At 40.2% G+C, this 23,597-nt stretch overlaps 2 protein-coding genes across 3 annotated transcripts; both read left to right on the forward strand.

Annotated features, from left to right (window-relative positions):
- The first annotated feature begins 2,847 nt into the window (after positions 1–2,847).
- On the forward strand, positions 2,848–7,808 carry LOC137826271 (uncharacterized). 2 transcript variants are annotated; one of them, XM_068632176.1, is made up of 6 exons: positions 2,848–3,006; positions 3,137–3,176; positions 5,270–5,610; positions 6,283–6,441; positions 6,534–6,642; positions 7,399–7,808. In XM_068632176.1, the coding sequence occupies exons 1-6, from the start codon at positions 2,941–2,943 to the stop codon at positions 7,614–7,616; spliced, it is 933 nt and encodes a 310-aa protein (XP_068488277.1). In that variant the 5' UTR covers positions 2,848–2,940; the 3' UTR covers positions 7,617–7,808. The 2 variants fall into 2 exon arrangements, with proteins under 2 accessions (XP_068488277.1, XP_068488278.1); XM_068632177.1 differs by lacking the exons at positions 2,848–3,006; positions 3,137–3,176 and adding an exon at positions 4,996–5,178.
- A 2,660-nt stretch (positions 7,809–10,468) lies between these two features.
- Positions 10,469–10,999, forward strand: LOC137824898 (uncharacterized). The gene has a single exon (XM_068630576.1). The coding sequence runs from the start codon at positions 10,469–10,471 to the stop codon at positions 10,997–10,999; it is 531 nt and encodes a 176-aa protein (XP_068486677.1).
- The last annotated feature ends 12,598 nt before the right edge of the window (positions 11,000–23,597 follow it).

Here is a 23,597-nt window from a genome sequence, read left to right on the forward strand (position 1 = left end):
GAATAAGACAACACGTGATCAATATGAAGAGCACGCTCTAAATAAGATAGGCATATAGATTAGCTAGATGTTAGGTTAAGAAGATAAAATTAGTCAACTCATAACACATAGGTTAGGTATCACATACTAATTAGCACATATGCTAATTAGACACAATCAATAAGCAATCACTATAATATGTAACACATTGGCTAATAAGATAGAATCACCTAACAAGCAACTAGTGTAGTACATAGACTAATTAATAGATAGATTACTAAATTAGTTATTACATAAGCTAATAAAACACAATATACCAACAAGTAATAATTATTACACATAGGCTATGTAACATAACCCAATAAGACACAATGGCCGAGCTATCAATATAGTAAATAATATATATATATATATATATAAATTAAATAGGTTGTCTAAAAATGGGCATCTGATAAATGTAAAGATGTAATTATCATTGATTAATCAGAAAGAAGAACACCTCGTCAAAAGCAGTGAAGAAAAAACCATTATTCAAAACATATAATTTGATTTGACTGGTCTCTCGAATTGGAGAAACTGCTGATGGATTGATTAAAACAAATGAAATTTTTAAACACCAACTTTTTATCTTTTTATCATTAATTTGTTAATAATTTTTATTGATATTATTCAATATATTCTTTCTTACATTGATACAAATTTTAAATATTAATTTTTTGCTTTTGTTAAAAATTGTGTATGTATTTATATTTTGTAATTAAAAACATTCCAATTAATTAAAAAATATTATGAAATAAACTGGAACCTCTTTCTTAACTTTTTTTTGCTAGTTATAATATTAGATCAATGTTGGCCCAAGAATTATTTTTTTTATCAAACCTTTTTTGATCTTTTACATCCTTTTGCTAAAGTCAAGTTCTTCCTGCAACATATAATTTTAACAGTATTCTATAATTTTTCAAATTTTTCATAATTACTATTTCGGATTTGAAAATCCAGAATTCAAAAAATATAATTTAAAAGTTAAGATTTCGTTCTGGGAAAGAAAATCCAAAATGCAAAAAAATACATTTAAAGAAGAAAATCTGAAAAAAAATCTGAAAATGTGTTATGGAAATCCAAATCTAGAAATATGTTCCAAAAAAGAAATTCAAAACACAAAATCTGAAAATGCATTCCAAGAAAAAAATTTCAAAATTAAAAAATATGTTCCAGAAATTTAAATTCAGAAATGTATTCCAAACAAAAGGATTCTAGAAGTATTTACTATAGTTGCACCCTCCTTTCTTTTAAGGTTATTTTCGTCATTTCATAGGAACATTTTCATAATTTTGAATGAGAGATTGGGTGCAGGTTGGAATTGATATGGTGAAGGGAGGATTTTCCTTTGCTAAAAGAGCTGATGCTACCTACCTACCTCCATTAAAAAAAGCTGATGCTACATACACCCCATTTTTCACTAATGCACCTCTTTTTAAATTTTGTATTTCATTATTCTATTTTTCTTCCACATAAATACCTGCCACCCTCAATCTCATCATTCATTCTCAGCCAGTCAAATACAACATGCTCACCCACTCCTAAAATTTTCTACAAATTTTACCATTTATGCATATTAATTTGTCCTTTTTTCTTCTTCAACGATATAATTTCCTTAAGGTTTTATACAATTTATTTATCATTTTAAACAGATATTTTTAACCCTCTCAAGTAATCTGGGTCTATAAATAACATTGAATTTGACAAGAAAAGGGGAGAGGGATTTTAAAAGAGAAAAACAGATAAACAAATGGCAAAATAATTGTGTGGAAGAAGGTTGAACGGAGAAGAAGAAAATAACTCAACAATAAAGGCAAAAACATGAAAACAGGGTTGCTTAAAGCCCAAGCATTTAAGGGCTTTAAGGTCCCAAAAAAAGATTATTACTGGTATACTTTTAAAAAATAAAATTATATTTAAAAATAGTGTGAGTGATACTACAAATACCATTTATTGAGTAGTAACTTTTTTCCAATGAATAATAATCCTCTGTTTTTTTTTATTTAAAAAAAAAACACTACAAGAAAATCATGAAATAGAAACCAATTTTTAAAGACCAAAATAATTAGTTGCAATAGTAACTAAATTAGAGACCATTTTAAAAACTAAAAACAAAATTAGTTTTTATTATTGTTAAATAGTTTCTAAATTTGTATCTAATTAGCAACTATTGCTACCAAATTTAGAAACTAAATAATTGGTAGTTAAAACCTTGATTGCTAATTAGATACCAATTTAAAAACTATTTAACAATAATAAAAACTAATTTAGAAACTAAAATTTTGTTAATTAATATAATAATCTTAGATTTCATTTGCATAACTGTTTGAGATTTATTTCTCAGAATTTCTTTAAGACAACAAAGGCTAAGATTTGTAAATAATTTTATGTCGTAATTAATTATCCTTATATTGGAGAGCTAATTGATAGTTGAGAAAAGGAAAACTATTTTTTGCTAAATTGCAATTTTGGTTCTTACGTCTTTTTCCTTCATCTTGATCTTTCTATTTTTTTCGAAATATTAATCCTTCAATAAATCTCATGCAATACATTTTTTATTTTTTATACATTCTATTTTCATCTAATTTTATTTTAGATACCATGAAAAAGAAAAGAAATAAATAATAATCTAATAAGTAAGTCCGTTTTGATATATATGATTGCATATTAGCATGAATGAAAAGATTGATGAATCTTAATTTGAAAGTGATGCAAACGCGCAGGTAAGGGCAATGAAAGTCAATGAAGTGACTTTGGGGTTAGCTTTGAACACCAAATTCTTGACATTTTCAATCACAAACGCACTTCACGAACCTTCCTTCAAATCTTTCTTTGACCCTTTTCTTCTTAAATTCACACTCCTTCAAAATTTTCAATATCTCTCTCTCTCTCTTCTTCCCCATCTTCCTATCTTCCATCTCCATGCCTTCGTTAAGGTTACTTCACCTTTTTTTCTCTGTTCCTGCGACGTGTAACAAGACTTCTAAGGTGGTTTCTGAAATCCACAAACTCACATTTTCTTTCTGCATTATCAATTTTATCATTTCTTATTATTTTCTTTTGCCACTTTAATCTACTCTTTTATTTCCCTCTTTAGTTACAAGATGTTATGTTGCAGGTGTATAATAAAGTAACTGCCTTTCGATCACTCTCCACAAGTACGTTAAGCTTCATCTTATTTTATTTTTACTTTTTCACTTCAATTTCTATAAACACCATATAGAGAGAATGCCTATTTTAAATTATTACAAGTTTTAAACTTCAACATGAAATGAAATTCATGATATCAATAAAACTAGATTCCATTTTTTTGTAAACAAAGGTTCTGCATTCGAACACTTTTAGATGAAAAGGATATGATTTGAAGAACATTTACAAATAATTTACTGATTTTCTTTTATAGAAATTAGTTTTTCAACAACCACTATGTATAATTATAACCAAGGAACAGAAATTACTATTAGGAGTATCTTAACGAATTTTTTCATAAAAGTTTGGAGAGAAAACTAGAAAAAAAATTTAAAATATTTCTTGATAAATTGCATTAATTTATGTACAAGTCATTTTATAGAATTTTTTATAAACTTTTATTTTGTGATTGTATGAATTTTAATTTATGAAAAAAGTTATTAATTTGGTTTTCTCATTTTTAATAATTATTAAGGAACAAGCTCTTTGATACAACTACTATATATATAGGTATTCTTTATGAAATTTTTCAACATTAATACTTTTGGTTATTCATAATAAATAAATCATTTGATAAGTAATTATATTAATATTAATTTTTTTTTTAAATTTAGTTCTCCAGTGATGTGTATTTAACAAAGGTATTAAAATATAATTTTTCAATTTTTATATCAGTTGTTTTGCATAGCTTTGGCATAATCACCTAGAGTACAATACAATGGTTAAATATGCTAGGCATTCGTTTTTGCATCATTAGATTCAAACAATTAGCATCATAGTTTATTTTGTGATAGGATTACGATTAATAATATAGTAACATCTATCTTTCTTGGCATTATTTGATATTTTAGGATTCTATATATCATTTACCTATTATTTATAATAATAATAATAATAATAATAATAATAATTATTATTATTATTATTATATTAGTTTCAATATAAAAAAATTATTATATAAAAATTAATTAAAAAAATATTATATTAATTAAATTATTATTTCAGAGATTAAAAATAATATTGATATATAATGTAATTTTTATTATTAATAAAATTTATAAATTAGTTCGTAAATTGTTATGAATTAACTATAAAATTTTAGTCATTTAGATTCTAAATTTGATAATTAAAAAAAGTGATAACTAATTAAATATTAATTTATAAATTAATTTATAAATTTTATTAATAATATAAATTATTTTAAATATTGTGTAAATTAATATCTAATTTAGTTAATACAGTGAATAATTAATTTTTGTCTCTAAAATTAAGTTTTTATTTAATGAGTTTTTAGTAATGTATAATGAATGCATAAATAAAAAATAAAAATAAGTAGGTACATGTATACCATATAAATAATCAGTTAATTATAATAAATATTAACATATTTAATTATAAAATATTATCATTTAATGTAAAAAAATTAATTTAATTAATTATATTTAAATCCTGTTAATAGTTAAGATAATTAAACACATATTTAACATTTAATAACTGTTATATATGTTTATCAAAGAAAAAATTAATATTAACATAATTAACGTTGAAGAAAGTCGTTTATTTTTATTTTAAAAATTTAAAATTTGTATTGGTTACTTTAAAGTTAATTACATATAAATATTAATTTTTAAAATAAAGATACCTGATAATTATTAAATCAATTGTATTAATTACTAACTAATGAAGTTTAAATAAAATGAATGAAATTTACATCGTTGCTAAGAGTATAATTTTGGTGTACCGTAAAACGAAATAGGATGGGATGGTGTAATTTTGAAGTGGATGATGATATTTGACACTCTTATTTTTTTCACACTACAATTTAACGATTAATAATATTATTATTTTATTGTTAAAAGGGGTTGTGAAATAGGAGGGAGAGAAAAAGGGTAAAAGTTTTTGTTTTCAAGTGTTTTCTTCTACAAAAGATGCCAACTCAAAATATAATGCGTTCTTTGAGGAAATTGGAAGGTAGTTTCATCAGCATGAACACACTCTATAATAGTGTTCATAGAAAAGAAGCACGATCATCATTTTCTATTGCAATTTTCTGTCTCTGTAGGTCCCGTCAAAATGGCTTCCAAAGGAAACCACGCTGCCGTTTCATACCAGAACGTCGTCGTAATGAGGCACGGCGAGCGCATCGACAACTTAGAACCGTCCTGGGCAGCCACGGCGGCGCGTCCCTGGGATCCACCGCTGGCCGAGCCGGGCCGGAAACGGGCGCTCGAAACGGGCCGGAGGCTCCGAGAGAATCTCGGGTTTCCGATCCGGCGGGTCTTCGTTTCGCCGTTCCTCCGGTGCCTCCAGACCGCCGAGGAACTCGTCTCGTCTCTCGCCGCCGTAGAGGAGGGTGACAGCACCACCGGGGATGGTGTTACAGTTGACCCTCTCAAAGTCAAGGTCAGATTGTTTTATTTTAGTTTGTTACTCTATTAAGTGATAAACATGGTTAATAAAAATTGGTTTAATATTTCAATAATAATAGAGATTAAAACAAAAATTTCAAAATAAAGTAAAATTATACCAAAAGAGTATATTTTGTTGCGGTGTCAAAAGTCTGAAGCTTCATAGGAACTTGAACTGTAGCACTAGATACTAATTTATCGAATATTATTTCTACCATAAAAAAAAGCTAAAATGAAAGGAAAAACAAAATTTACCAAATTAGAAACAACTGAGAATCAAAATGAAAATAACTTTATATTGACTAGATAATAAAAAGGCTGTGTGTATTTTTCAGAGATACTAAAAGTTAAATAATAGAAGTTGGAGTGGTTTAATGAGTTTTGGGTTATGAAAAGTTTGAAGAGTTAGTTCAGATAATAAAATAAATACTTATGTAAAAAAGATTATAGGAAGAAAATCAAATGCAGACAAATGTTTATCCATATACCCAACTCATCCTTATCCCTATAATCACATTAGTTAATTCGAATTTACTTAGTATTATTTTATTTTTCTTTTATAACATTTAGAAAGAGATATACCTATTTTATGTTTTTAATGTCACTTAGTCTTATTTTTGAAAAGTTTGTGTAGAAGAATTAAAAGGTTGTGTTGTATAAAGTGCAGGTGTCGGTTGAGTATGGACTGTGTGAAATGATGAACAGCAAGGCTATTCGTCCGAATGTGGCTCCTAAAGATGGAAACATGAGGTTTGATATGGCAGAGTGTGAAGCCATGCTCCCAGCTGGGATAGTGGATAAAAATGTTGAAAGGGTGTATAAAGAGGTACAGGGGAATTCAACTTCATTATGCATCAATGCTACTATTCTTCTTCTTCCTCATTTCATACTTTTTTTTTCTGCCTTTGTAAACTTCAGTTTCCCCACTGGGGAGAATCAGATTTGCAAGCAGGGGAAAGATACAAGCATTTAATTAAGGACCTTGCAGACAAATATCCCACTCAAAACTTGCTGCTTATTACACATGGTAAACATCCCCAACTCTTCTCTATTAACATTATGCATTTCCAATTTCTATGTTTACATTTTTTATCTCTTTACTATCCATTTTTTATAATTAAAACTAAAATAAAAAACCAATTTAAACTATTCAAATATTTGTATTAAAAAACTAGTATTGAAATTAAATCATGAAAATTTATAAATTCAATTTTAATCATTCATTTTAATAGAGTAATTTAACCTGTAAAAATACAATTTTCTTAATTCGTCCAATTAAAGATATTAATAAACTAGTTAAAGATTATAAAAAATGTTTATATAATTAAGTATATTTAAATTATATATTTAAAAAATAAAAAATTATGAGAAAGAAACCACTGAACTAGTTCGCCAATCTGCTTTAACTCGTTTGATCCATTTTTGACAGATAAATTACACAAATCAAAATGAAGTGATTTAACCTATTTTGTGATCCTTATGAGAAAATAAATTTTACGCTACACTGTTTATTTCTAAGGTAAAAAGACTTGAGAGCGGAAAAACAAAAAGAAAACACAAAAACAAAGAATTAATAAATACGACATGTATTAAACTTTTGAGATAAATATGAAAAGACTTGTAAAAAGTTCTATCATAACCGTACGATAGGAATGATTTTTAAAATTTTATGATGTAGTTGATAATTTAATTTAGTGATAATAAGAAAAAAGAAAGTAAAGAAAGTTGAAATAAACAAAAATGTTTTCCGTATTAGAAATGTGACGGAGTTAAACACCTGCAGGAGAAGGAGTTAAGGTAGCAGTTTCTTCACTAAGAAAGGATGCTGAGGTAGAGGAAGTGCAGTACTGTGGATATGTAAAACTTAGACGCCCTATTTTCATGAAAGATGAGACATTTACCTCTGGAGACTTCGATTTACTTACTACTAGTGGTGAAACTGGCGTATGCTATTCCCTCCCACTTTCTTTCCACAATACCACCCACCCAACTTTCCCATGATTAACCATTTACTCCGAATTCTCACTTTACTTTGTAAGCTCCTACTTTTCACTGTCATCTCTCTCTCAACGTTTGTAATTAACAATGCTCAAAGCCCCATTATCTGATTTGTGTATGGTGTTGTGAATCGCAAGATTCCTGATCGCTACTAAAATGTAAGACTTCTATGATTTGCGATTTTGGCTTTGAAAATCATCACTTCAGCCACAACGGTAAGGTACAATGTGGTAGTCCTCAGAAGACAAGGTTTCACGACCCACTTTGCAAGAACCGTTCAATTCAACATGATTAGGAGAATATATAATTTTTTTATAAAAAAAATATTTGGTTTGAATTTATCATTTAAAAGAATTTTGAAAAAAGTCTAGTCAAATATCTCTCTTGCCTAGAAAGAGAACATATGCATTAGCTTTAAATTCCGTCTCTTAAGTACGTGGGACACGAAACCAAGCAGCAGGCATTATGTCTATAAAAAAATTGTAGCATGACCATGTTAGTGTATGTGGTGTCGTAAACTAGGACCCATTTCTAGGATTTAGAAAATATGGACTCAAACTTCTAAGATGAGACTATGGTGTCATTTGGGCTTGATGGCCTATAGATGACTTATTAGCGACAAATTCTCTCTTTACTCTATCAATTTCAACTTACACTCAATATGTCATTAAATTGGTAAAAATGCATTTACAAAATGACGAAAATTAAAGAAGAGTGTGGATAAACAAATAATTCTATAATCTTTTTTCCAAAATATATTTCTAGAACACATTTTTAAATTTTGGAAATTCTTTTCCAAATGTATTTTCAGATTTTATCTTCTAGATTTTCTTATCCATAATACATTTCTAATTCTAGATTTCTAGAACACATTTTTTAATTTTAGAAATTATTTTCCATAATATATTTTCAGATTTTATGTTTTGGATTTTCTTTTCCAAAATGTATTTTTTGCATTTTGATTTTTTTTTTCAGAATGAAATTTTGACTTTTGAATTATATTTTTTGAATTCTGGATTTTTAAATCCAGAATAGAGAATAATTTTTTTTAAAATGAAAGATAATAGGATGTAGGTTGAAATTGATATGGTGCACGAAGAACTTGCCTTTATTAGCATAGCATGTCATTTGGGTTTGATGGCTATGGATGATTTATTAGCATGTCATTTGGGTTGATGGACTAGGATGATAGTTCAGGAACTATGGTATCATTTGAGCTCGATAGTGTAATGAAAGTTCTGACCAATGATAATTAACTACTTAATTTTATTTAATTTTGGTGATGTCGTCAATGCATTAAAGTTATCTTTAAAACAAATCTTAAACAATTAATGTAGTGAATAGAGACTAAAATTACGACTTAATATAGTCATAATAAAAAAAAACAAGAGAAGAGGATAAAAGGAGAGATGGGAAGAAAGAAAAGGTAGGCTAAATGCTCAAGCCATAAAGCATATAGACCTTCTAGCTAAAACATTTTTTTGCCCCCATCGTGGGACATATAAATTAATCCTACATTGTTTTCTCAAATACGAACAACTTGACAGATGATGGGTAATAGAGAGGAAGAAGAGAACCAATACTTTATGTACCGGTATGGCCGAGAGGTCGAGACCTTGGAAGGCTTGGCCGAGACGACCGAGAGGCCGAGATCTTAGAAGGCTTGGCCGAGAGGCCAAGACCTTGGAAGGCTTGGCCGAGACAACCGAGAGGCTGAGACCTTAGAAGGCTTGGCCGAGAGGCCGAGACCTTGGAAGGCTTGGCCGAGACGATCGAGAGGCCGAGACCTTAGAAGACTTGGCCGAGAGGCCGAGACCTTGGAAGGCTTGGCCGAGACGGCCGAGGGGCCGAGACCTTAGAAGACTTGGCCGAGAGGCCGAGACGACCGAGACCACTGGAATATGGCCGATGGCCGACCCATGCCATGATGATTTGGCCGATGGCCGACCCCTATTATAGTTAACGCTCAAACCAAGATCAGTGAAGTTAATCTATCATTAAGAATTAGGTAATGCAAACCTAAGAGGTATCCACCTCGATAAATGGACCCAACAAGGTAGGCCCACTAGAATAATATAAATAGTATGCATCCCAAGGAGTAAGGTATGTCATTTATCACTCTGAGAGCTGACCACCCGCTTTACTGACTTGAGCGTCGGAGTGCCTTCGCAGGTACCCCCACCATCCGGTGTTCAGCCGAGGCCGAGGGCCGAAGGAGAAGCAGGAGGACGAAGAGAACCCCAGTTCACTACCCAGTCACCTGACCGACCGAAGGAAGGAGAAGAAGACTTCAATAGTTCTCTAGGTCCCATCTCCCTAGCAGGAACAATTGGGGCCCACCGTGGGACCGAGGGAAACTAGCTGAAGGAAAAAAGTAGATGGTTTCAACAAGAAGCATGGAAAGAATGACTGAAGCCGACCAAACAATGCTGCTGCTGTCTCTCCAGAGGGAGATGGCCGAGATGCGAAGAAAGGCCGAGGAGGCCGCTCAGAAAAATGAGCAAGAGCTGCAAGTTCTCCGCAGGGAGAACGAAGATATGAGAAAGAAGCTGGGGGAGGGAGGACCCTCTGTCATACCGACGAACGTGGTCGGCAAGTCCTACACCTCTCCCCCCAACCCGGATGTGGCCGAGGGGACGAGAGGCCGACCCCCTCCCCGCGAGACTGAGATGGGCGACGAGTCGTGCCTAATCAGGTCCACCCGGACGACCCTGACGGCCGACCCGAACCGCCAACATCCCTTTACAAACAACATCATCGAAGTCCCACTTCCTGAGAAGTGAAAGGGTTTCAACCGAGACCGATACGACGGGTCGACCGATCCGAACGAGCATATGGACGCCTACACAACCCATATGAGTCTCTACACCTCGGACGACGCCGTCTTGTGCCGAGTGTTCCCCACATCCTTGAAGGGTGCAACCCTTAGTTGGTTCACCAAGCTCTCACCCAACTCCATCGACAGCTTTGCCACGCTCGTCGCAAAGTTCGAAACGCAGTTCGCGACCAACCGGCCGCACCATCTGACCTCCATCGCTCTGGTAGGCATCCGCCAGGAGAAGGGAGAGTCGCTGAGAACCTTCGTGGATAGGTTCAGTAAAGTGGCGATGAGCATCCGGAATCTGAGTCCGGACGTCGCCATGCACCACATGCTAACGGCCCTGCGTCCGGGGCCCTTTGCCGACAACCTGTGCATGCAGCTGGCCGATTGCCTGGACGAGCTGAGAAAGAGAGCTTCTAAGTACATGCAGCTGGAAGAGCTAAGAGAATTCCGTAACCAGGCCCGTGCCGAGGCCGGTGGGGAGAAAAACAAGCAGGAAAAGGATCGTCAGGGGCGGCCGGGTCAAAGGAACGACCGATCCGGTTCTCAAGGTATACACCCCTGACGACCGAGCGGGGGAGGATTCTGGACGAAGCCCTCAACGTTGAGCTGATCCCTCCCCCAAGGAAGGTGGCCAGCCTAAATAACGCCGACCGGAGGAAGCAATGTCGGTACCACCAAAACACCGAACACTCAACCGACGAGTGTCAGGCCCTTAAGGATAAGATCGAGGAACTTATCCAGGTTGGGCATCTCCGCCGTTTCGTCAGGAATGGCCGAGACCCTCCCGGCTGGGCGGATCCATCCAGGCGGACGAGGTCTCCTCAACGCGGCCGAAATGACCGAGATAACAGAGGCGACCGACAACCCGCGAGGGCCGACCCCTCTCGAAGAGACGATCCCCCCAGGGAGGCCGATAAGAGAGGTAACCGAGAAGTTATCAACACTATAGCCGGCGGCTTCGCCGGGGGAGGAAGCACAAACAACGCTCGGAAGAAACACCTCCGGGCGGTACACCAGGTCAACGCAGTGACATTCCGGCCGAGGATGCCACCCATCACCTTCACGGACGAAGACTTCAAGGGCGTAGACTACCGCCAGGAGGACGAGGCCGATGGTCCAGTTGCTCCGAAAGGGCAAAAAATTTGTCTGGGACGACCAATGTGAGGAAATCTTCAAACAATTCAAGGAGTTCCTCACATCCCCGGCTGTCATCCAGAAGCCGAGGCCCGACAACCCCATCCTGGTATATCTAGCAGCCTCGGAAGAAGCAGTCAGCGATGCCCTAGTGCAGGAAGCCGAGGGCGAGGAGCGACCCGTATACTTTGTCAGCCGAACCCTCACTCGGCCGAGACCCGATATCAGATGATTGAGAAGGAGGCTCTCGCACTCGTCCTCACGGCAAGGCGGATGCGCCCCTACTTCCAAAATCACTCCATAATTGTAAGAACCGACTACCCTATTTTTAAAATTTTATCTAAACCGGACCTTGCAGGGAGGATGATAGGATGGTCGGTCGAACTCTCCGAGTTCGACATACGCTATGAGCCGAGGGGCGCCATCAAGTCTCAATGCTTGGCCGACTTCTCGGCCGACCGACTGCCCGCTTGCTCGATTAAACATCGCAAGTGCCGGCCGACCACCCACCAAACTTGCTCGATGACATTGCAAGTATTGGCCGAACGCCCGCTTGCTCGATTAACATCGCAAGTGTCGGCCGATCGCAAACCAAACTTGCTCGATTAACATCGCAAGTATTGGCCGACCGACTGCCCGCTTGCTCGACTATCATCGCAAGTAATGGTCAGCCGTCCACTACACTTGCTCGATTGACATCGCAAGTACCGGCCGACCGCCACCTACACTTGCTCGATTAACATCGCAAGTAATAGCTGGCCCCCTATCCTTAGTTGTTCGATTAAAAATCACAATTAAATGGTCGATCGCCTGTTCTTGTTCGATTAAAATCACAATTAAAAGGCCGACCGCCCAAATCCAACTTATTTGATCACACCTAGGGTCACGTCACACCTCGAGAAATGGAATAGCCGCACGATCAAGGGAAACCGACCGACACCCATCATTAAAGACTCATCGGACATATCTAACACATCTGCCCTTGAGCCTGGGGGGCAAGTGTACCGGTATGGCCGAGAGGCCGAGACCTTGGAAGGCTTGGCCGAGACGACCGAGAGGCCGAGACCTTAGAAGGCTTGGCCGAGAGGCCGAGACCTTGGAAGGCTGGGCCGAGACGACCGAGAGGCCGAGACCTTGGAAGGCTGGGCCGAGACGACCGAGAGGCCGAGACCTTAGAAGACTTGGCCGAGAGGCCGAGACCTTGGAAGGCTTGGCCGAGACGGACAAGGGGCCGAGACCTTAGAAGACTTGGCCGAGAGGCCGAGACGACCGAGAGGCCGAGACGACCGAGAGGCCGAGACCTTAGAAGACTTGGCCGAGACGACCGAGACCACTGGAATATGGCCGATGGCCGACCCATGCCATGATGATTTGGCCGATTGCCGACCCCTATTATAGTTAACGCTCAAACCAAGATCAGTGAAGTTAATCTATCATTAAGAATTAGGTAATGCAAACCTAAGAGGTATCCACCTCGATAAATGGGCCCAACAAGGTAGGCCCACTAGAATAATATAAATAGTACGCATCCCAAGGAGTAAGGTATGTCATTTATCACTCTGAGAGCTGACCACCCGCTTTACTGACTTGAGCGTCGGAGTGCCTTTGCAAGTACCCCCACCATCCGGTGTTCAGCCGAGGCCGAGGGCCGAAGGAGAAGCAGGAGGACGAAGAGAACCCCAGTTCACTACCCAGTCACCTGACCGACCGAAGGAAGGAGAAGAAGACTTCAATAGTTCTCTAGGTCCCATCTCCCTAGCAGGAACACTTTACAAAATATGATGGCCATGATGGCAGAAGTGAGGAGACAAAATAAGGAGAAGGTGGAGGAATCTAGAAAAGTACAAAAGGAGTTAAGAAAGGAAAGTGCAGTTCTACGAGAGATGTTAACTGAATCACTTCAAATTCAAAACTAGATTAGAAGAAGGAATGAAGAGTTACAGTAGGCGATCAAGAATCAACTAGTTGGAGTTCGGCATGAAGAGGAGACTTATCATAATTGTGCGTTGTAAGATGTTTGTTGGAACATTGGCAGCAATGACTTTGGATTGGTTTAGTAGTCTTCCAGAGGGTCACGTCTTTGAAATCTTCTCGAGAGTTATTGTTCATTTTGCAGCAAATAAAATTAAGCCTTTGAAAGTGGGATATTTTTTTTTTTTTTACATAAAGCAAGCAAAGAAAGAATCTTTGAAATAGTTGTTAAGGTTTTTAGTGAAATTGTTGTGCAAATTGCTCAACCAAATGAGGGAATGTTTGTAGATGCATTTGTAAGGAGACTTTAGGATGGACCTTATGGGGAATCCTTGGTGCAAAGAATACCTAAGGATATGGTGGAGATTAAGATTCAGACGATTTCACATATTGAGACAGAGGAGTTTATAATTTTTAAGTAAATAAAATATGAAAAAATAGATGGGCGTTAATGGGACAAGTCGGTCATTTTTGGTGTATCGGGAATGAATAAAAGAGGGCAAATAGATAAGAGACCTTCAAATATAAATGTGTCTCAAAAGGAATTGGTGAAAGGTGTAAATGTTGCAAAGTTGTTGCATTTTCCAACGAAAACAAATCGATCCATAGATATGGATGCTTGGTGTTATTTTCATAGATTTCATTAGGAAAGTAAAGTAAAAAGGGTGGAAGATAAGCTTAAAGATAACATCAATCCACAAACATTATTCATCCATAATTTTACCATCTATTATAATTTTAAAGGGTTCGAGGTCGGTTAGATCAAGGTCGAGAAAGAGGACTTTTATCTTTCCATAAAACTATAAGTAATTTTATCTTTAGCTTCTTCAAGAGCATCTTCTAGTGCGCGTTTTATCGTTCTGCATTTTTTCTGTAGCCTCCCACTCCATTTTATCTTTTTGGCGGTCATCATGAGCTTTAAGGTTCTATTTAGCTTGGCAAAATGATCGTCTCAATCTTGGATGCCCTCCATGAGCTCTTCTTTCAACTTGGTAATTTTGAAGGTAGCCTCTTCGAGTTTTTTGTTATTTTCTTGTTCGCTGAACGTGCTAGTTTTCCCACCGAGCTCGCACAATTCCGAGGTGGTCCATCTCGTTTAGTATCTCGAGCCACAAGGAGGTAGCATAAATGGTTGAGGTGAGCAATATGTCTGGAATAAAAAGTTTTCTTTGAGGTGAGCGCATTCTTCAAAGGATGAATGTTGTCTCTGAGTGGTGTTATCTTTCTCCAAGTCAACTAGAGGACCCTCACTTCTGAGGCGAGTGTGAGCTACACGTTTTCTTGAGTTTCGCTGAGTTAGTCATCTCGAAATAGTTTAAGGGAGCAACTTCGGCAACTTGTGAGGCTTCTTTGGCCTGCATTTCTTTCATGCGGTGGGCCATCTTTTTCCTAGCCAACATCATCGTGTTATATGCAAACAACAACATTCTAATGATTGAGGGTAAGTATAAAAACAAAAACAAAAATAAGTAGGGAGGAGACATTCATAGGTACTGTACCGACCAGTCCTTGGGCGTCGTTGACCACTTGTAATATTGGTGCCACGTAAGTAGGGTCCCACGAGCGGCGTGGGCCCGTATCTCGCGAAGCACGTGCGCCAAGGAGCCAAAGAGTGGTCAGACATTGATCGCCAGGATGTACCGACGTGCCACTAGACAGTGTGGAGAGGTCGGACATCGGGACCTGAACAGTAGAGCTGGGCCACGAGAGGTGGATCCCAGACCACACACCAGTTATCAGAAAGGGAGAGGCCTAGGTCACGAGAGTCCGTGCGTGTAGAGTGGATGACGCGTTTAGGCGTAACACAAGTATAGAGCCACTGGAAAGATATGACCTGTGAAGGTCGCATTCCAGGGATGAGCTGCATGCATGGCACGTGAACAGCTAGGGCACTCCCAAAGGCGGGTGACCCCAGAGATCAGGTGCACGAGGAGGCACCCAGGTGGTCACCCCGTCAGAGGTTGCACTCCAGTTAGGGAACCCATGCGCTAGGTTATCCTAAGAGTAGGGTAACAACAGTGTTGGGCCCGCCCCATCAGAAAGCCCATTTTGGGTAAAGAGGAAACCCTAGTTTCAGTCTATAAAAAGGAAGGTAACAAACTTGGCAAGGTACGCTATTCATTTGCACCGCTTAACACACACAGTGACAGTTACAAAGTTTTGGTGTTTCCTAGCCCTAAGACTGACTTGAGCATCAGAGTGCAAACAGCCTCTAGGGTGCCCTTTGTCTTTGTGTTTTTAGGCATTCATCGTAGGAAAGGCACGTGCAAACGCAGAGATTTTGGACGTAAGAGTGACGTAGGCGCACAAAGGCGTTTCTGGTCAACCGACAGGAACATTTGTCGCCCATTGTGGGGCACGATACAAAACGTTGTCCCACCAGCAAGAACCAGACGGATCCAGGAGATGAGAAGTACGAGGCAGGGACTTGTTACACCAAACGGGGGTGAAAGCCTCACCCTGCAACAGATTATGGAGATGATGTGAGCCCTTCAGGAAGAGATGGTTGCGTCGAGAGCAAACCAAGAACGCATCCAGGCTGACTTGGTGGCGTCGCGAGCAACGAGTGAAGAACTGCATCGTTCGAATGAGGAACTGCGCAGGGATCTGCAAAATCGCACAGGCGAGCGTGGGGAGGAAGATCAAGAACCTGCGACGCCGCCTAGGGAGTTCCCGATGCCGTTCTCGCAAGAAATCATGGATGTCGTAATACCAGCCACGCGGGCCCAAGGTGACCTTCACTGGTGCAGGGGACCCGGAGGCCCATCTCACGACTTTCTACACGCAGATGATGCTGGTTGGGGGCTTCGATGCGGTGAGATGCAAGCTGTTCATGAACACCCTGACGGGAACTGCGATGGACTAGTTCATCAGCCTCCCTGATGACCATGTAACGTCATTCCCACAACTTACAAAGCTGTTCAGAGCAAAATACATCGCGAATTGAGCTCCCCCGTCTATCTCTTATGATCTCTTTGACGTAAGACAATATTAAGGAGAGTCTTTGAAGGAGTTCCTCCACCACTTTGGAGCACAAGTAGTGAGATTGAACCTCAAGGACGAAAGGATGATGGTGCACGCGTTCAAGAAGGGCATTGTGCCAGGCCCCTTCAGCGAGGCGCTTATCCGAAACCACCCTAAGACCTTCGCCGAGATAAGGCGCCACGCGGTAGCTCATATTGCGGCAGAGGAAGAAATTAACGAGAAGCGCACGTGCGTGGTTCCCACGCGCTCATGTGCGACAAGTCGCCCTCAAACCCTAAGGGTGCATGAGGCAACGACAGAGAAGAAGACCCTATCAGTCGGGGAAGCCTCAAACCAGGGGACGTGAGAGGGATAACGTGCCACCAAGGCACGACTTTGTGGGAGAATTAAAGGACCTCATCGCTATCCCAAATGTAGCGGAGAGGCTCAAGGTACCCCCCAAGACCGACAAGAGGCTCGGGCCCAACAAGAACGCCTGGTGTGAGTTCCACCAAGCATTCGACCATCCCATACGCAACTGCTTGGCACTGGGACACCAATTAGAGGAGTTGGTGAAGAACGGTCTCCTGAGAGATTCCTTGCAAGAAAAGCAGGGGACCGAGGACGTGGCGGTGACAGGGGGTGGCTTGGGGCACGAAGTCCCCATGCATGGGGAGATTCACACCATCGCGAGAGGTTTCTCAGGAGGAGGTTGTACTGCTTCTCAGTGAAGGAGATACGCACGGGCGGTGATGTCGGTAGAAGCAGAAAGGACCGACGGTGCCTTCGATGTCGACCTTGTCTTCACCAAGGCTGACCTTCAGGATGTTGTTCCCCATGACAACGACCCGGTGGTGATCTCAGTGGTAACCACAGGAAGGAAGGTGCACACCGTGTGCTAGTGGATCAGGGAAGCTCGACAGACATAATGTTCTGGACGACCTTCAACAAACTCCAACTATCCCCTGACATGCTGAGGCTCTATGGTGGTTGTTTGTACGGTTTCGTGGGAGACCATGTAGAGGTGCGCGGACACTTAGAGTTGAGGACCACCTTCACGGATGGTATCGCGTCTTGTACGGAGAGCATCAGGTACCTTGTCGTCAATGCCTCCTCCGCTTATAACATATTGTTGGGTAGACCTACGCTGAATAGGTCAGGGGCGGTGCCGTCGACGAGGCACATGAAGATGAAGCTTCCTGACCTGGTAGGAAAGGTGATTACCATCAAGTCAGATCAGAAGGAGGCCAAGAGATGTTACGAGAACAACCTCAAAACAAAGAAAGGAGCATTCATGGTCACTACTAGACCACCGTACACAGAGAAGGTCCCCTAGCCCGAGGTCAGTCGCACCGAAACCGCCTGGACCAAAGCAGAGATTACCCGCGGGAAGATAGCCCAGGAGAGCAGACATGATCCGTTTGGCAACCCTAGGGAAAGAGAGATTGGAGGGAAGCTCTCCAAGCTTAGCGACACCCCCGATCAAATGGCGCAGAATCTGAATGCCAAGGTCCAACCTGTCCACCAGAGGAAGAAGGAACGACACCTAATTAACTTAGAAGGTTTGTTCGAAAATATAGTTGAGTACAAGCTGAAACCGGACACCGAAAAGTGTGTGTTCGGAATAGAACCAGGGAAGTTTCTGGGTTCCTTGCTCATTAAGTGTGGTATGGAGACAAACCCAGAAAGGGGCATGTTTGTCTTGTCTAGATTTGCACTAGTTGGAGGAGGGGGCGGCCTCCCTTACCAAGAGTGTAAAGAGGCGTTCATCAGGTTGAAGGAGTACTTAGCCAGCCCTCCAGTCCTTTGCAAACCACAGCCAAGCACGTCATTTAGTTTATATCTAGTGGTGATCGATCAGGCGATCAGTTCAGTCCTTGTGCATAAACAGGACCAGTTTCAAAAACTCATACGCATAGTGGGCAGAGTACGCCAAGGACCTGAGGAAAGACACCAGGTACCAGAGAAGGCAGCCCCATTGGTTTCACGTCAGGTCTCCCCTGTATGGACTGGTTCTTTCAGAGTAACGGAGGTCCTCGGGAACAAACCATGCAGACTTGAGACGCTGAAACGAGGCCCGACTCCTCGCACATGGAATGCGACCAGCTTCAAGTTTTATTTCAGTTAAGCAGTAACGTTGTACATGGTACTAGGGGACACTTTTTTTCCCTTATAAGGGTTTTTTAATGAGGTCACCAAATAAAATTCGATTGAAATATTTCCTCGAGTTGTGTACAATTCAGTTAAGAACTTGTTTTCCTTGCGTTAGAAGCCTCGTGAGTGGAAAGGTAGGTTCGTAGAGAACACCTCCCCTTTCGAGTGAGAACGCCAAGGTTGAACGAAATAGTTTGCCAGATAAATCCTCATCGCCCTTTAGCGAAGCCGAGGTCAGTTAAGGACTTGTTTTCCTTGCGTTAGAAGTCTTGTGAGCGGAGAGGTAGGTTCGTAAGAGAACACCTCCCCTCTCAAGTGAGAACGCCAAGGTTGAATGAAATAGTTCGCTAGATAAATCCTCCTCGCCCTTGAGCGAAGCCAAGGTCAGTTAAGGACTTGTTTTCCTTGCGTTAGAAGTCTTGTGAGCGGAGAGGTAGGTTCGTGAGAGAACACCCCCCCTCTTGAGTGAAAGCGCCAAGGTTGAACGAAATAATTCACCAGATAAATCCTCCTCGCCCTTGAGCGAAGCCGAGGTCAGTTGAGGGTTTGTTTCCCTTGCGTTAGAGGCCTCGTGAGTGGAGAGGTAGGTTCGTAGAGAACACCTCCCCTTTTGAGTGAGAGCGCCAAGGAGGAACAACCTAGTTCACAGTTAAACCCCCTCCTTACAATGAGGGCAGTGTATCAAAGAACGCTAGAAGAAACATCACGGTGCCAGGCACCACGAGTTAACAGTTGAGCGAGTTAAAGAGCAGTTTTCGGTTTAAGGAAATAAAAGCAGCTATACATCCGAGAAAGTAAAGTTACAAGCGGATAATAAATTGTTTGTTTGACAACCAAATACAAGCTAAGGAAGAATCCTTGGAACGATTTGCCCGTTTACGACACGGTTTGATACCGCGAAAGGTGAAGCGTCCATCTCGGGGTGCACATAGGCAACCTGAGCGAGGGCGTCCTCGAACCCCGCATCGTAAGCATCAACAACATCTCCGATCAGCTCAGCCTCCACCTCACCCAGCTGTACTTCTCGATTGATGGACCTTTTTTCAAGCCCCGCCATCTTGGCTTTGGATGCCTCAGCAGCCTCTTTCAGCTCAAAGACCTGGATTCGCAGGGGCAGGATTCTTGCCTTCAGCTCGACAACCTCTTTGCACTTGGCGTGAAGTTGTTTAGAGAGATCCTTTTCAGAACGGCGAAGGCAGGCCAACTCCTGTTTCAATGCGGTATCACGGGCAGCAAACGAACGAGCCAGCAGGGTCGTTTCTTCCTTAGTCTTGGCCTCTACCAGCGCCACCCTCGTTTCAGGCCTAGTTATGAGAGCATTGGATTGAGCAAGAAGAGCCCCATAATTGAAGCCTAGCCTTTCCCTCGCAGCGGCCTCATCCGAGTCCACCGTCACCCCTAGTTGGAAGCCTTTGAGGGCATGATGTAGGACAGTGGGCAACTTGAGGGCAGAAGGAGTCACAGAAGCACTCGTCCCACCAAGGTCAAGGAACAAGGGAACGCTTGTCGTTCGATCACGGGGCGAAACCAAGCGACTGGTAGAAGAGGAATGGGAGGCCAACGCTGGCGTAGGCCTAAGCTGTTGAACAAAGTGGTGTTCAAGCTTTGAAGAATCCAAACCCTTTGAAGGATGATGAAGGCTGGTTGTGCTTGCTGTTGCTGAGCTGTCCTTTTAGATAGGATCTGGGGTAGTTTTAATATGTAATCCACTCTTGATTGAATCCAAAGCATAAGTATTCTCAATCTTTTTAAAAGAAAAGTGTTTTTCAAACTAAGTGAAAAACAACCTATTGTTTTGTCGAAACAACCGATTGTTTTATACTTAGGTGTTTTTAGAAAAGGTTGAAAACTGTTTTTATGGTTGATTTGCTGTCAAAACCAAAACAACCGATTGATTCGTGGAAACAACCGATTGTTTGTTTTGGTACCATAACAAAAAACTGTTTTGTGCTTTGACTGAGCATTAAATGATTTTCTAACTGTTTACGCTCCAGTTTTTAATGCTTTGACCAATCTTTAAATGCAATAAATAGTTTGTTAAGATTTGATAACAAACAACAGCTTTAAATAAATACAGAAAAGCAGATTTGAGTTTTTCAAGTGATTGAGATTTTGAAAAGTTGAGAATTGCTTAGAGATTGAGTTTGATCAAAGAGTGTGAGATAGGATTTTCATCTTATATTGATTTCAGATTTGTTCTGTAACAAGTGTAATCCTTTGTACTGTTGAAAGAATCTTTGTGTGTTTGCTGAGAAGTGTTGTGTGTTCTTGAGGGGATCAAGATCAGCATTCTTAGTGTGGTGGATCTTGATCAAAGAAAGTATGTGAAGGGCTCAAGGTCACTTCTTTGATTATGTTGTAAAGTGATCTAGTGTTGATTGCTTAGTGGATTTCCTCAGTGGTTTCTGAGAAGACTGGATGTAGCTCTGGGTATAGAGTGAACCAGTATAAACCTCTGTGTGCATTCTCTCTATCCTTAATCTCTTTAAATTCAGTTTTGTTATTTGTGAACTGGTATAAACAACTGATTGTTTCTGCGAAACAACCGATTGTTTTTCCGGTGCTGTGCTTTTTGCTTTGTGTTTTGGCAAACTGAATTCTTTATCAACTGATTCTTGAAGTAATTTCATTCTTGACTTAAAAGTTTGCGAAAACTCTCTTTAAACCATTCACCCCCCCTCTAGTTTAAAGTCATACTTTCTTACATAAGCCTCTTAGAGATTGGCCCCTCGGCGGAGTTCTCATCTGATTCGATCTCCACCACCTTACTCTCGTAAGGAAATGGAGCGGGAGATGATTGGGCGACAACAAGAGGGACCGCGACTGCATGAATGGAAGGAGTAGACGAGGGCGCAGCAGTGGCAGAAGCAAGGGCATGGGAGCTAGAGGTGCCCGCACCCCCAGACATCCCTCGGTGGCGAGTCAGGATACCAGTCAGCTTGGCCTGTTTCTCCTCATTCAGAACCATCCTTGCGTGCAAATTTCAGAATACAAGAGGTTGGGAAACACATGGATAAAACATGCGAATGCACGGGGGCAAAGTGCGCAAACATAACAGTACGATAACAAGAATCAGCTCCTCGAGAGTCCTGGGTTTCTTGAACCCTAACTCGGAGGAAACACAGAAAAAAGGAATAGAGGACGATTGAAATGCAAAAATTTAAACAGCCTCAGGGAGTTATCAAGCATCAGAATTAATAGATAAGTGCGATCAACAATCAAAGTTCGTACCTTTTGATAAGATAGGATAAAGATGCTAGAGTTTGTAGGGAAAAACGCAAGAGTGCTTGAGGAAGAAGACGAAGCAATCAAGAGTGTTTCAGAGAATGATGGAACAGTGATTGGACGAGCGCGTTTTCGAACATTTAAACTAAACAAAGAAGCGTAAGCGACGTTAAACCCTTAGCCGTTGATCAAAATACGTGTGTGCAGTTAAGACAGGCTCAGAAAGACGTCACTTTGGTGCAATATTCACGTTCTGTCATACAGAGCCACGTAGGTCACCAGAGGCAAGAACTTAGTCTCTTCGTTGAACAAGTTACAGCTCGAGACTAGGAGGCTTGTGTACCGACCAGTCCTTGGGCGTCGTTGACCACTTGTAATATTGGAGCCACGTAAGTAGGGTCCCACGAGCAGCGTGGGCCCGTATCTCGCGAAGCACGTGCGCCAAGGAGCCAAAGAGTGGTCAGACATCGATTGCCAGGATGTACCGACGTGCCACTAGACAATGTGGAGAGGTCGGACATCGAGACCCGAACAGTAGAGCTGGGCCACGAGAGGTGGATCCTAGACCACACACCAGTTATCAGAAAGGGAGAGGCCTAGGTCACGAGAGTCCATGCGTGTAAAGTGGATGACGCGTTTAGGCGTAACACAAGTATAGAGCCATTGGAAAGATATGACCTGTGAAGGTCGCATTCCAGGGATGAGCTGCATGCATGGCACGTGAATAGCTAGGACACTCCTAAAGGCAGGTGACCCCAGAGATCAGGTGCACGAGGAGGCACCCAGGTGGTCACCCCGTCAGAGGTTGCACTCCAGTTAGGGAACCCACGCACTAGGTTATCCTAAGAGTAGGGTAACAACAGTGTTGGGCCCGCCCCATCAGAAAGCCCATTTTGGGTAAAGAGGAAACCCTAGTTTCAGTCTATAAAAAGGAAGGTAACAAACTTGACAAGGTACGTTATTCAAAAAAGTAGAGATTTCCTTGTATAACATCTATAGACATGAAACATCGACAATGTCGTCTTTTAGCACCAGAACGACTAAAGACATACCATGACTAAGGGTTCAAAGTTTCTTAGTGGTTGTATAAATAGAAACCTCTTGTATTACATCTAGTTTGACCCAAGGGTAAAGGGAGTAATAATCCATGACAATGTACTACTAACTTTCAAAGCAAATAAAAGGAAGGGGAGTGGAAAAAGCAAACATCACAACCAGATATAGCAGAAAACAAGAGTAGCAAGAGCGTATGTGAAGATGGTTTTTTTTTATGGTTTGAGGGATGCAAACAAAGGGTTGAAAGGAAATAAAACGATAAAGGAACGCAGTGGAGTAAGGATGCAAGTTGAATTGAAGCAAGAAAGTTGAAAAGACTGGAAAATGGTGGACTAGTGAAACAACGATGGGAAAATTAAAATTGCCAGTTTTTGAATTAAACCAATGGGGAGACTCAATTTCATATCACTATTTACACTTTTATTTTCCCATCTAGCCCCCTTTTGATTTTATTTCCTTATCTAGCACCCTTTTGTTTTTATTTTCCTATCTAACACCATTTCAAAAGTAAAAAAAAAAAAATTAAAAAAAAATGATAATTTTAATTTTGAATACATTAAAAAAATAAATATTTTTAATGTTTAAAATATAATTAATGAATAAAGAAATATATTTTTACAAAATAAAAATAAAAAAGTAATAAATTAAAAATGTTC

The sequence above is a fragment of the Phaseolus vulgaris genome, chromosome 8 (assembly GCF_000499845.2).
Source record: "Phaseolus vulgaris cultivar G19833 chromosome 8, P. vulgaris v2.0, whole genome shotgun sequence".
NCBI lineage: Eukaryota > Viridiplantae > Streptophyta > Magnoliopsida > Fabales > Fabaceae > Phaseolus > Phaseolus vulgaris.

Bases quoted from the DNA above. Each gene is read 5' to 3' on its own strand.
- LOC137826271 (XM_068632176.1), top strand. From the start codon at position 2,941: ATGCCTTCGTTAAGGTTACTTCACCTTTTTTTCTCTGTTCCTGCGACG. The intron at 6,442-6,533 runs GTACAGGGGAAT...TGTAAACTTCAG, and splicing joins TTGAAAGGGTGTATAAAGAG to TTTCCCCACTGGGGAGAATC. The intron at 6,643-7,398 runs GTAAACATCCCC...AAACACCTGCAG, and splicing joins CTTGCTGCTTATTACACATG to GAGAAGGAGTTAAGGTAGCA.
- LOC137824898 (XM_068630576.1), top strand. From the start codon at position 10,469: ATGAGTCTCTACACCTCGGACGACGCCGTCTTGTGCCGAGTGTTCCCC.